This window comes from Mycteria americana, chromosome 23, assembly GCF_035582795.1.
Source record: "Mycteria americana isolate JAX WOST 10 ecotype Jacksonville Zoo and Gardens chromosome 23, USCA_MyAme_1.0, whole genome shotgun sequence".
Classification (NCBI taxonomy): domain Eukaryota; kingdom Metazoa; phylum Chordata; class Aves; order Ciconiiformes; family Ciconiidae; genus Mycteria; species Mycteria americana.
This window is the reverse complement of record NC_134387.1, coordinates 5441498-5452021: the sequence shown is the minus strand read 5'-3', so window position 1 is coordinate 5452021 and position 10524 is coordinate 5441498. Positions and strand designations below refer to the sequence as shown.

The window sequence follows — 10524 nt, the reverse complement described above, 5'->3', positions numbered from 1 at the left end:
GGATGCTGGGGAGGTGCAACGGTGTCAGCGTGGAAAGCGTGGGCAAGGGGCTGGGACGCCCTGGCGCGGGCTGTGCCCGGACGGGACGGTGATGGGCACCGAGGCTTTTCCTGCAGAAGGGTTTGCGGCCCCAGTGATGGGTGAGGAGGTGCCAAACCCACGCTTCGACGGCTGTCCCGGGGCCGGTGAAGGGCAGCAGGGTGCCCGTGGCTGCGCACCCCGCTGCCGCAGCATCCCTCCGTGCCACCCTGTTCCCCCCCCACTCCAGCCCCGTCCCACCCTCCCTGAGCCGGCCCGGGGGGTCTGGAGCCACTTCCCCGGTTCCCGGTGGGGGACAGAGGCGCGTGACACGGCCGGTGGCGACCGCACACAGTTTATTGATACACCGCCAGCACAGCACAGGGATGCTCGGGGACGGGGGGGTTGTTCTCTTCTACCGTTACAGCGTGCATCGCATACACAGAGACGGGGAGCGGGCAGCCCGCGGGGGCCGGCACGCAAGCACCATGCTGCCAACGGCTCATGCGGGGGGCGGCGGAGTGGGGGGACGAAGTGGGGGGGGAGAGTGGGGGGGGGGTGGGTGTCAGGTCTGCTCCCCCACCCCGGCTCCTCCAGCTGCCTCCTGGGCCGCGGGGCCGGGGGTTCGGGCGGCACAGCGACGGCTAGAGCAGAGAACGAACACGGCACAGCGCTGCACGACACGGGGGGGACGCCGCGGCGTCCCCCACACCACTGCGGACACGTGCACCACGACTGCAGCCCCGAAGCGGCGCTGGTGGGAGCGGGGGTCCCTGCCTGAGCACCCCTCCATCCCCGGGAGCGGTTCAAAACCGGGGGGTGCTCCCAGCCCCTCTGCCGAACCCCCCCGGGCTGGCCGGGGAGCCCCAGCCCCGGTTGGGAGGGCCGGGGCTCCCTGGGAGCGGCATCGCCGGCGGGGGGGGGCCGAGCCCTGGTGCAGGGGACCGAGGGAGTACGGGGGACGCCGGAGGGGAAGGGGGTCCCGCAGCGGCTGCGCGGCGGAGGGCAGAGCGTGGGGCTCACGCCAGCGAGGACGATGCTGGTCAGCCAGTCCAGGAGACGAAGGCTTCCTCCGTCAGGGCGCGGAGCGGCATGGGTTCTGCCTCCACGCTGGGCGAGCATCCCGCTGGCTCCTTCCCCGAGCGGGCAGGGGCACGGGCAACGCCGCTATTTACACCAGCCGGGTTCCCCCGCACCCATCCGGGTCCTCCCACCCGGCAGCGTCCGTGGGAGAAGCCCCCGCGGCGGGCGCCCGTCCCCCTCCCCGGCCCTGCCCGCGTCCCACCCTTAACGCCCCACGCTGATGTTGCACGTCTTGCAGCTGGGGTCCTTTTTGGCGTTGGCGGTGGAGAGGCTCATCAGCTGGTGCCCGCTGATCTCCCCCAGCACGCCGAGGCTGAGGTCCACCGGCTCGGTGTATATGACCTCCAGGATGCTGTCCTGGGCATGGCGGTACACCAGCTCGCCCTCCTCCACGCAGCACGTCAGGAACTTGTTGGAGGAAATGTCCAGTTGGGGTAGACGCTCCCGGCAGAAGACATCCCCTGAGGAACCCTTGGGTGCCAGGACCAGGACGACGTAGTGGTAGGCGGTGTACATGCAGTAGAAGTCCGCGAAGTAGAGGTTGGTGTTGGGGTTGAAGAGACGCTGAGCCGGGATCTGGAAACGGTAACGACCGTAGGGCGAGTCCTGGGGGGGCTGCCCGGTGTTGAATTCGGTGTTGCAGCTGAAGAAGATGCCGTGCAGCATGCCGCTGGTGGGCGAGCCGTGGCTGCCGCTGTTGTCCTTCAGCGACGGTTTCATCACGTTCCCGCAGTGCATCCTGCGTTGGGGACCGGGGCGAGGAGGAGGAGGAGGAGGAGGGACACAGACGCACACGCACAGAGGCAGGGTCAGGGGACGCGGCCCCGGCGAGCACCGGGTGGCCCCGGGAGGGGAGCGGGGACGGGGGTACCTGACGTGCTGGAAATACTCCTTGTGCTGGTTGCGGTAGAAGACGGAGAAACGCAGCATGCGGCCGGCGATCAGCTCGGCTTTCTCCTGCAGCTGGGCCAGGTGCTCCTTGGCGTAGTCTGGGGACGGGCACGGGGACATCAGGGCGTCTCCATCCCCCTTGGCAGCCCATCCCTGCCCGCAGCTCCCCACACCTCCCGCCTCCCACTCATCAGCTGCCGCTCCAACCCAACCAGCCCGGCTTGTGCAAGCTCACGGCATCGCCCCCGTCCTCCCGGCTCCCGGCCCCGCCAGCGCCGGCTCGGCCGCCCCCGCCGTGCTCACCCCCGGTGCAAAACTCCACCGTCTCGCTCCAGCCGGACACCAGGTACTCGCCGTCGCTTTGCTTGACGGCCGTCTGCACCGCCACGCTGTACTCGGTGCGGGGGCTCAGGAACCAATGTCCCCGCACCGTCATGGGCAGCGGCACCGCCTTGGCCACCAGCTTGGTGGGGACGTCCTGTGCCGAGGGGCGAGGGTCAGGCGGTGCCGCATCCCCCCCCCCCCCGCCTTTCCCCGGCATCCCTGCCCACCCCTGCCCGATGCCGAGGGGATGCTGCCGGGTACCGCACGCTGCAAAATATCCACGCCGGTGCCTCTGCCGGGGTTTTTACCGAGACACCCCCAAAGCGGCGTGCTGCCGTATCTCCCGCTGACCCCCACCGGCTCCGGCCCCGGCAGCGCTCCCTCCTCCCCGGCTGCCTGCGCCGGCCCCAAACGCCTCCCGGCAAAGCCGCTGCTGGGACAGGGACGGGGGGGGGTCCCTCCCCGGGGGGGGGGTCTCGGGGACCCCCCGCTCCCGGTGGCATCTCGTGGTGTCAATAGGCCATTGAGCAGCACCGCAGTGCAGAGCAGTTTCTGTGGCAACGGCGGATGCTGGAGTCGGGAGACACAGGGGAAAAAAAAAAAAAAAAAAAAAATCCCCCCCATCCTCCCCCCCTTATTATTGGGGAGGAGAAAAAAAATAATGTTAAACATTAAATAGCATCACCCTGGCAACCGCGCTGCTAAAAACGTCCTGAATTAGTGACTCGTATTCAGGGGGAGGGGGAGCGTGAGCCGTTTGCCGCTCCGCTCCCCCGTGGGGGCTTGGGGGGGGGCGGCTGCACCCCGGTCCCCGTCCCGGTCCCCTCCGCCAGCCGTGTCCCGCGGGGGGATTTGTCCCTAAATCAGCGTGGGAGCGGGCTATAACCCTGTCCCCCCCTTCCCCAAAACCCCCTCTCCTCTCCCCAGGAGGGGGGGTCCCGCCTCCCCCCCCCCCCCGGCTCACCCGATGCTTGAACTTGTTGGAGTTCTTGTTCTCCTTCTTGTTGAGGTCAATGAAGTAGTGGGTGACCCTCTCCAGGTCCCCTTTCTCCATGGCCCAGGAGATGCGGAAAGAATCGCAGGTGATGTTGTTGATCTCGATATTTTTGGGGGTGGAAAGCAGCTCCATGGCCGGAGGGGCTGAGCTCCTGCGGGCAGAGCAGGGGTGGGGGGCTGCTGAGCGTGGCGGGGGTGCCCGCTGCCCACGGCGGCAGCTGCCAGGCGGGCGGCTGCCCGCGCCGAGGCCCCCACGGCGGAGCAGATGGCACCGGGGTGGAAAAGCGGCCGGCAGCCAGGAATAGGCAACGCAGGCAGGAGCAGGCAGCGGGAAGCTGGGAACGAGCCTGTTCGGGAAGCGGCTGCGCGGGGGCCCCGGCCGCTCCCCCCCCCCCCCCCCCCGGGATGCCGCGGGGCCCCGGCTCGCTGCCAGCGGGCGTTTCGGGGTTTGCTCAACACCGGGTGGGGAAAGAAAAACAAGGGGAGCAGAGGGAGTGCTGGGAGAGGGGAGGATTGCAACGCAGGCGGCTGGCGCTGGAAAAGCTGGATCTGCCTTCGCCCCGTCCCGCGGACGCCCCGTGCCTCAGTTTCCCCGTGGCCTGGGCCGCGCTCACCCCCCGCGCCCTGGGAAGCCGCTCGCCGGGGTGGGCGCGCGGGGGGCTTTGCACCCCGGGCTGGGGGATGCCGGGGCGCAGCGGATGCCGTCGGCGGCACCGGGGGCACGGGAGCCAGGGGGTGCGTCAAGGAGGCTGGGGGGGGTGGGTGCCCCGCGGGGAGCAGCGGTGCCGTGGCGGGCACGTGTCCGAGCCGTGGCACCGCGGGGTGGCCAACGCGCCTGCCGCCCCCCACGCGCCCGCATGCGGGGGCACGCGCCCACGGCGGCTCACGCACGCGTGCCCACGGCCGCCCACGCCCGGGCGATGCCCGGGCTCGTCCACGTTCCCCCCGCCACGGCATCGCGACCACCGCCACGCCGGTGCCGACGCCACCGGGCACCCCGTGGGCACGTCCACCCCGCGCGTGGGCACCCGTGGGCACGGTCCCACAGCCACCCACGTCCACGCCCGCACCCCTGCCGCCTGCGCGGTAGCCGGGGGTGCCGGCGGGTGGGCGCAGCGCGTGCCGCCACCCCGCAGCAGGGCGCTCGCTTGCCCCCGCAGCCCTGCAGCGAGCCGCACCGCGCACCCCCCAGCCTCCCCCGGCACCCCGGTGCCGGGCGGCCACCGGACCCCCCCCCCCCCACCCCCAGCTGGGTGTCACCCCAAATGCACCCCCACCCCCACCACCCTTGGGCAGAGCAGAAGGTCACCGCTTTGGGGACGGCGTGCCAACCCGCTGCCCCGTCCCCGTGCCCGGCTGCGGCGCGGGGGCTCTCACCCTGCCTCGTCCCGCACCGGGAGCTTTGCAGCCAGACCGCGATGCTCCGTGTCACCGTGTCCCCGTGTCCCCCGTGCACCCTGTGTCCCCCCGAGCAAGCCCTGCCAGGGCTCAGCCGGTGCCACCGGGAGGTTGCAGGCTGGCGGCCGCTGGTAGCGCGATGCCGGTGAGGCCCTTACCTGGCCGTGCCGGGGGGCTGCCGGGGTGCGGTGGGGTGCTGGTAGGGCAGCAGGGCAGGGCGAAGCAGGCAGCCCCGGTGGGGCCAAACCGAGCGAGAAGGGCAGAAGATGCCGGCGAGAGCACGGCGTTGGCGATACCCGGTGATGCCGCGCTGCTGCCTGCGGCTGCTGCGACTGGGATCCTCCCAGCCAGCTCGGAAATAGCAAACACCCTCCAGAGGAGGGAAAAAATGAGGGGGGGGAAAAAAAAAAAAAAAGAAAAAAAGAAAAAAGAGGGGGGGATAATATCTAAGCAGCTCAGAGCCGGGGAGGGGGGGGAACCTCCTTGTTCTGCCAATGGGGTGGCGGGTTGTGCGCGGCGTCAGGCGGTGGAGGCAGCGCGGCTCCTGCCTGCTGCTGCCTGCGAGGCGAGCGGGCGGCCGTGGGTGCAGTTGTGGGTGGGGTGGTGGGCAGCTCCTCGCCTGAGCACCCCATTTTGGGGGTTGGAGGTGTGTGTGTGGGGGGTAGGGGTGGGGGGGTGTCCCGGTTGTGCCGGGGGAGGGAACCGCTGCAGGCACCGGCTGCAGGGGGGTGTTGGCACCCACGCGGGACCCCCGTGGGAAACATGGGTGGGAAGCCCAGAGGTGGGGGGGCTTGGTGTTTTGCTGCTGGTGGTGTGGGGGACAAGTTTGCCTGGGGCTGGGCAAGGGGTTTTTTTGGGGTGGGCGGTGAGCACCCCCAAAAAAATACTTCCCGCCCCCCAGACACCTGAGTGCGTGGGGTGCCCACGCATGCTTCCCCCGTGGGGCTGTAGCCTGGTTGGGGCCCCCTCGGGCTGCAGGGGACCCTGGGGGGGGTGGCTGCCACCCAGGCAGACGGGGGGGGTTCAAATTAAGGGGTGAGTGACACACACACACCCCCCCCCCGCCGTGTCCCCTCCCCCGCCCACTGTGCCCGGTCCCAAGAGCCGGGCGCTGCCCGCCACAAAGATGGCGCCGCCACCTTCGGCATGGGGCTGGGTAGTGCCAAGCACAAAGATGGCGGCTCATTGGGGGGCGCGGCGCACCCTTAATAAAGATGGCGGCAGCGGCTTCTTTCCGGGAAGGTCGGGTCGCATGTTACGCATGCGTAGTGGGGCCGCGAGCCGGTCGTTGCCCGGGCAGGGTAAGGGGCGGCGTGGCGTGGCGTGGGGGTACGGGGGGGGGGTGGGGGGGCGGCTCGGGAGGGGCTGCGAGTGGGTCTGGGGGGTGTGCGTGGGGTGCTGAGCCCCCTGGGGAGGGGGGTGCGAGTGGGCCCTGTTTGGGGGTGTATGGGGGGGGTGAGCACGCTGGGGAGGGGAACGCGAGTGGGTGCTGGGGGTGCGGGGGGGGCTGAGCATCCTGGGGAGGGGAACGCGAGTGGGTGCTGGGGGTGCAGGGGGGGAGTGAGCACCATGGGGAGGGGGGTGCGAGTGGGCCCTGTTTGGGGGTGTATGGGGGGGGTGAGCACCTTGGGGAGGGGAACACGAGTGGGTGCTGGGGGTGCGGGGGGGGCTGAGCATCCTGGGGAGGGGGGTGCGAGTGGGCCCTGTTTGGGGGTGTATGGGGGAGGTGAGCACCCTGGGGAGGGGAACACGAGTGGGTGCTGGGGGTGCGGGGGGGGCTGAGCACCCTGGGAAGGGGAGCGTGAGTGGGTCCTGGGGGTGTAGGGAGGGCTGAGCCCCCTGGGGAGGGGGGTGCGAGTGGGTCCTGGGGGGTGCGAGCACCCTGGGGAGGGGAACGCGAGTGGGTCGAGGGTGCAGGGGGGGGCTGAGCCTCCTTGGGGGGGGATGCAGGTGGGTCCTGGGGGTGCAGGGGGGGTGAGCACCCTGGGTTGGGTATACGAGTGGGCCCTGTTTGGGGGTGCCGGGGGGGCTGAGCCCCCTGTGCAGGGCGCTGGGCCGGGTGCCCCTGACCGTCCCCGTGTCCCCCCCCCCCCCCCCGCCCCCCGCAGGGCCAGGCCGAGGATGGCGGAGGGGGGCTCGGGCGACACCGGCTCGCCGGGCAGCCTGCGGCCGGGGCTCCCCGGGGCACGGGGGCTGCTCGGGAGGCGCCCGGCCGCCCCCCCCCTCACCCCCGGGCGCCTGCCCTCCATCCGCTCCCGAGACCTCACCCTGGGAGGCGTGAAGAAGGTGAGAACCCCGGGGAGGGCTCCCCAAAGACAACCTTTTGGGGGTGACCCTATGTCCTTGCCCCGCCGCTTGGGCTATGGGTGCTTGGGGACCCCCACAGCACAGGTGGGGTGTGGGAGCGGCAGCCCGGGGGGGGTTTCGGGGTGCTGCAGGGGAGCTGGTCCGTGCGGGACCCAGCCGGGTCCCCAGCCGCCGCCTCCAGCCCCGCGGCCGGTTTGGTTTCTGTTGCTTATCTCCGCTCGTGCAGCGACTTGTCCCTCTGCTCTCGTTTGCAGAAAACCTTCACCCCCAACATAATTAGCAGGAAGATCAAGGAAGAGTAAGTGGCCTCGTAAGCGTTTCCGTGGGGTGCGGAGGCGGTTTTGCCGGCAGGTACCCGTGCAGCGGGGTCTCGGTGGGCAAAACGTGCCCTGAGATGGGGACCCGCTGGCAGGAGGGTGGCGGGGGGCAGGGGTGGGGGTGACAGGCCACCTCCCCGCTCCCCAGGCCCAGAGAGGATGTCTCCGTCAAGAAGGAGAAGAAGGAGCGGGACCGGGACCGGCAGCGCGATGGGCACGGCCGGGGCCGGGGCCGGCCCGAGGTTATCCAGTCCCACTCCATCTTCGAGCAGGGCCCTGCTGAAATGATGAAGAAGAAAGGTAACGGGAGCTGCCCCCCTTCCCGGGGGGGGACGACGGACGGACTCGGGGCCACCCTGCCCAGCTCGGGGCTCACCCCGGGGCTGCTCCCCTCTCCCCAGCAGGCTCCTGGGACAAGACGGTGGACATGTCGGACTTCGGCCCTTCCCACATCATCAACATCAAGAAGGAGAAGAGGGAGACAGACGAGGAGACGAAGCAGATCCTGCGGATGCTGCAGAAGGACGACGTGGGTGGGACCGGGTAGGGATGGCTTTGGTGCCACCGGGCCGGTGCTGAGCGTCCCCTCTCCCGTCCCCGCAGTTCCTCGATGACCCGGGGCTGAAGAACGACATCCGTAACAAGCCGGTGCAGCTGCCGCTGGCCCACTCGGGCTGGCTCTTCAAGGAGGAGGCGGCGGAGCAGGAGGACGCCCAGCCCTGGCTGCCCGGCCCCAAGGAGGAGAAGATGGAGCTGGACCCGCCGGCGGTGAAAGGTGCGCTGGGGTGCGGGGGGGGGATCCCGGCGGGCAGGGGCTGGGGGGGCTGCCCCCTCTCCCCGTGCCCACCCGCCGCCTCTCACCGGTGCCAGTGAAAGAAGAGCCGTGCGATGAGGACCCCCCGCCCAAGCCCACGCAAACCGAGAGACCCCCCGGTTTCCCCCGGGACGTCTCGGTGGCCGAGCTGCTGCAGCGGCTGAGTCTGTCGGCCGAAGAGGAGCTGCTCTTCCTGCAGCTGCCTGACACGCTGCCCGGCCAGCCGCCCACCCAGGACACCAAACCCATCAAGACGGAGCTGCAAAACGAGGAAGGGCAAGTGGTCGTGGTGAAGCAGGAGAAGAGCCAGGTAGGGGCTCGGGGGGGGGGGACGACAGCGGGGTGGGATGGGGGACAGCGTGGTGACGTCCCCCCCTCACCCCGCGGTCTTCCTCGGCAGGAGGCGAGGCAGGCGGAGAATACCTGCACGCTGGCCGACCTCCCCGAGGGGCAGGTGGGGAAACTGCTCATCCGCAAGTCGGGGAAGGTGCAGCTGGTGCTGGGCAAGGTGACCCTGGACGTGACCATGGGGACCCCCTGCTCTTTTCTGCAGGTACAGGGGCTGGGAAGGGGGGTGGGGGGTGCTGGGGGCTTGATTTGCGGGGCTGCACCCCGAGATAGCCCCTTGGGGGTTCCTAGGACCATCAGGGAGGAGCGGGGTCGTGCTGGCCCGTAGGTGACGGGGCTGGCAGCCCATCCCCGTGGCCGTCGGGGCGGGGGGAAGGAGCCTGCTCTTGTCCCCGGGGTGTGGGTAGTGGGGGACACATCTCCAGGCTTAGCCCCCCCACAGCGGGCAGGGACCTCGGCCCTTCTCCCACCACGGTGAAAGGGTTTCCCGTGGGAGTGGGCTGCTCACGGGCATTTCTCCCCTCTGGAAAAGGAGCTGGTGTCCGTCGGCATCGGGGACAACCGGACGGGCGAGATGATTGTCCTGGGCCACGTGAAGCACAAGCTGGTGTGTTCCCCGGACTTCGAGGCTCTGCTGGAGCACCGGCACCGGTAGCCCACGGCGGGGGGCACCGGTAGCCCACGGCGGGGGGCCCCAGCCCCACGCCCACAGCCCGTGGGGACGGTCCCTGCACAGCTCGGGGACCCTGCAGTGCCCTGGCTCTGCCCTCGGCCCCTCCGGCCTCGCCTTGGGGACGTGGAGAGGGGGCTTCTGCAGGGGTGGGCGCGGATCCAGCTCCTGCCTCCCTCCCTGCCCCGCGGGGGAGCAGCACCGGGGCTGGGGGCTCCGGCTCGCTCCCCCAGCCCCGCTGCCCGCCCCGTGCCAAACAGGCAGGGGCCGTGGCTGCCTGCATCTCACAGATTTCTGGATGTGCGGGACCGTGGCGTGTCCCCCCCGGCTCTCCAGCAGCCGTGCGTGCGCTGGGGAGAGCAGGACACGCACCTGCGGGGAGAAACGTGGAATAAAAACCTTTTTTTTTTTTTTTTTTTTTTTTTTTACCCCCCCACCCTCCGTGGGGGGCTGCTCCGTCTCGTCCTGTCTCCCCGCTCTCCTCTGCGGTGCCAGCGGTGGCCTCCACCCTGTGCCGCCTGCCTGACCGGTTGCCACCAGCCGGTTGGGCACTGGCCCCGGCGTGGCACGCTCGGTGGTGGCACGTCGGGCTGCGTCCTTGGCCGCTTACTCACCCCGTGCTGCCTTGGTAGAGCCCAGGGGACCCCCGTGCGGTGCCAGGGCTTGGTGGGCAGAACCCCGGCTTCTCCGGGCCCCCCCCCAGGGTTGTGCCGGGGGGCTGAGCACCCCGAGGGGCTGGGCAGGGGCAGGCAGGCAGGACCATCTCCCCGCTCCGGCCGGAGGAAGCAGCGTGGAGGTGGCGGGGTGCGGGGGACACCCCCCCCCCCCCCCCCCCCCCGGGACCAGCGTGGGTCCCTGGGCTCCGCTACAGGGGGGGGCCCAGTGAGTGGCCACCACTGCAGCCCCAGCCTGGTGGCAGGGGGCTGCGTGTCTTGGGGGGGGGGGGGGGGGGGGCCACAGCATCACCCCACCGTCTGCCATCGTGGAACCAAATCCTCCTGGTGTGGTCCCCCTGCCTCGCCCCCCTTCCCCCCCCGGGCAGCCCCAGTTGATGTGCAGAGCGAGGCTGGGGCTGCACTTGCCCCTCTGCTGTTGCTCCCCCACCCCCCAAATCCCATTTCACCCCCCCCCAAATCCCACCTTCCCGCCCCATCCCATCTTCTCCCCTGCAAATCCCACCTTACCCCCCAAAATCCCATCTCCCCCCAAATCTCCCGTTACCCCCTCATCTCATCTCCCCCCCAAATCCCATGTCACCCCCCATCCCATGTCACCCCCCCCAAGTCCTATCTTCCCCCACTAAATCCTATCTCCCCCCCCAAATCCCCCCTTACCCCCCATCCCATCTCCCCCCCCAA

At 70.3% G+C, this 10524-nt stretch overlaps 2 protein-coding genes across 2 annotated transcripts; one reads left to right on the top strand and one right to left on the bottom strand.

Moving 5' to 3' along the window:
- Window positions 1-384: 384 nt before the first annotated feature.
- Window positions 385-5092, bottom strand: PHYHIP (phytanoyl-CoA 2-hydroxylase interacting protein). The gene is made up of 5 exons (XM_075523541.1): window positions 4869-5092; window positions 3281-3464; window positions 2296-2470; window positions 1973-2090; window positions 385-1840 (listed from the first exon to the last, which is right to left on the bottom strand). Exons 2-5 carry the CDS (start codon window positions 3443-3445, stop codon window positions 1306-1308), a joined length of 993 nt encoding a protein of 330 aa, XP_075379656.1. The 5' UTR covers window positions 3446-3464; window positions 4869-5092; the 3' UTR covers window positions 385-1305.
- An 823-nt stretch (window positions 5093-5915) lies between these two features.
- On the top strand, window positions 5916-9331 carry POLR3D (RNA polymerase III subunit D). Its single transcript, XM_075523540.1, has 10 exons — window positions 5916-6011; window positions 6819-6996; window positions 7272-7315; window positions 7483-7634; window positions 7736-7863; window positions 7938-8109; window positions 8205-8458; window positions 8549-8701; window positions 9029-9170; window positions 9209-9331. Exons 2-9 carry the CDS (start codon window positions 6832-6834, stop codon window positions 9149-9151), a joined length of 1191 nt encoding a protein of 396 aa, XP_075379655.1. The 5' UTR covers window positions 5916-6011; window positions 6819-6831; the 3' UTR covers window positions 9152-9170; window positions 9209-9331.
- Window positions 9332-10524: the final 1193 nt, after the last annotated feature.

What these genes read in the sequence shown, in the direction of transcription:
- PHYHIP (XM_075523541.1), bottom strand. Translation starts at nt 3,445, where the DNA reads ATGGAGCTGCTTTCCACCCCCAAAAATATCGAGATCAACAACATCACC. An exon ending in CCAACAAGTTCAAGCATCGG is followed by an intron (nt 2,471 to 3,280) that starts GTGAGCCGGGGG and finishes CCCTCGGCACAG; the next exon opens with GACGTCCCCACCAAGCTGGT. An exon ending in GGTGGAGTTTTGCACCGGGG is followed by an intron (nt 2,091 to 2,295) that starts GTGAGCACGGCG and finishes GCCCGTCCCCAG; the next exon opens with ACTACGCCAAGGAGCACCTG.
- POLR3D (XM_075523540.1), top strand. Translation starts at nt 6,832, where the DNA reads ATGGCGGAGGGGGGCTCGGGCGACACCGGCTCGCCGGGCAGCCTGCGG. An exon ending in CCCTGGGAGGCGTGAAGAAG is followed by an intron (nt 6,997 to 7,271) that starts GTGAGAACCCCG and finishes TCTCGTTTGCAG; the next exon opens with AAAACCTTCACCCCCAACAT. An exon ending in GGACCCGCCGGCGGTGAAAG is followed by an intron (nt 8,110 to 8,204) that starts GTGCGCTGGGGT and finishes CACCGGTGCCAG; the next exon opens with TGAAAGAAGAGCCGTGCGAT.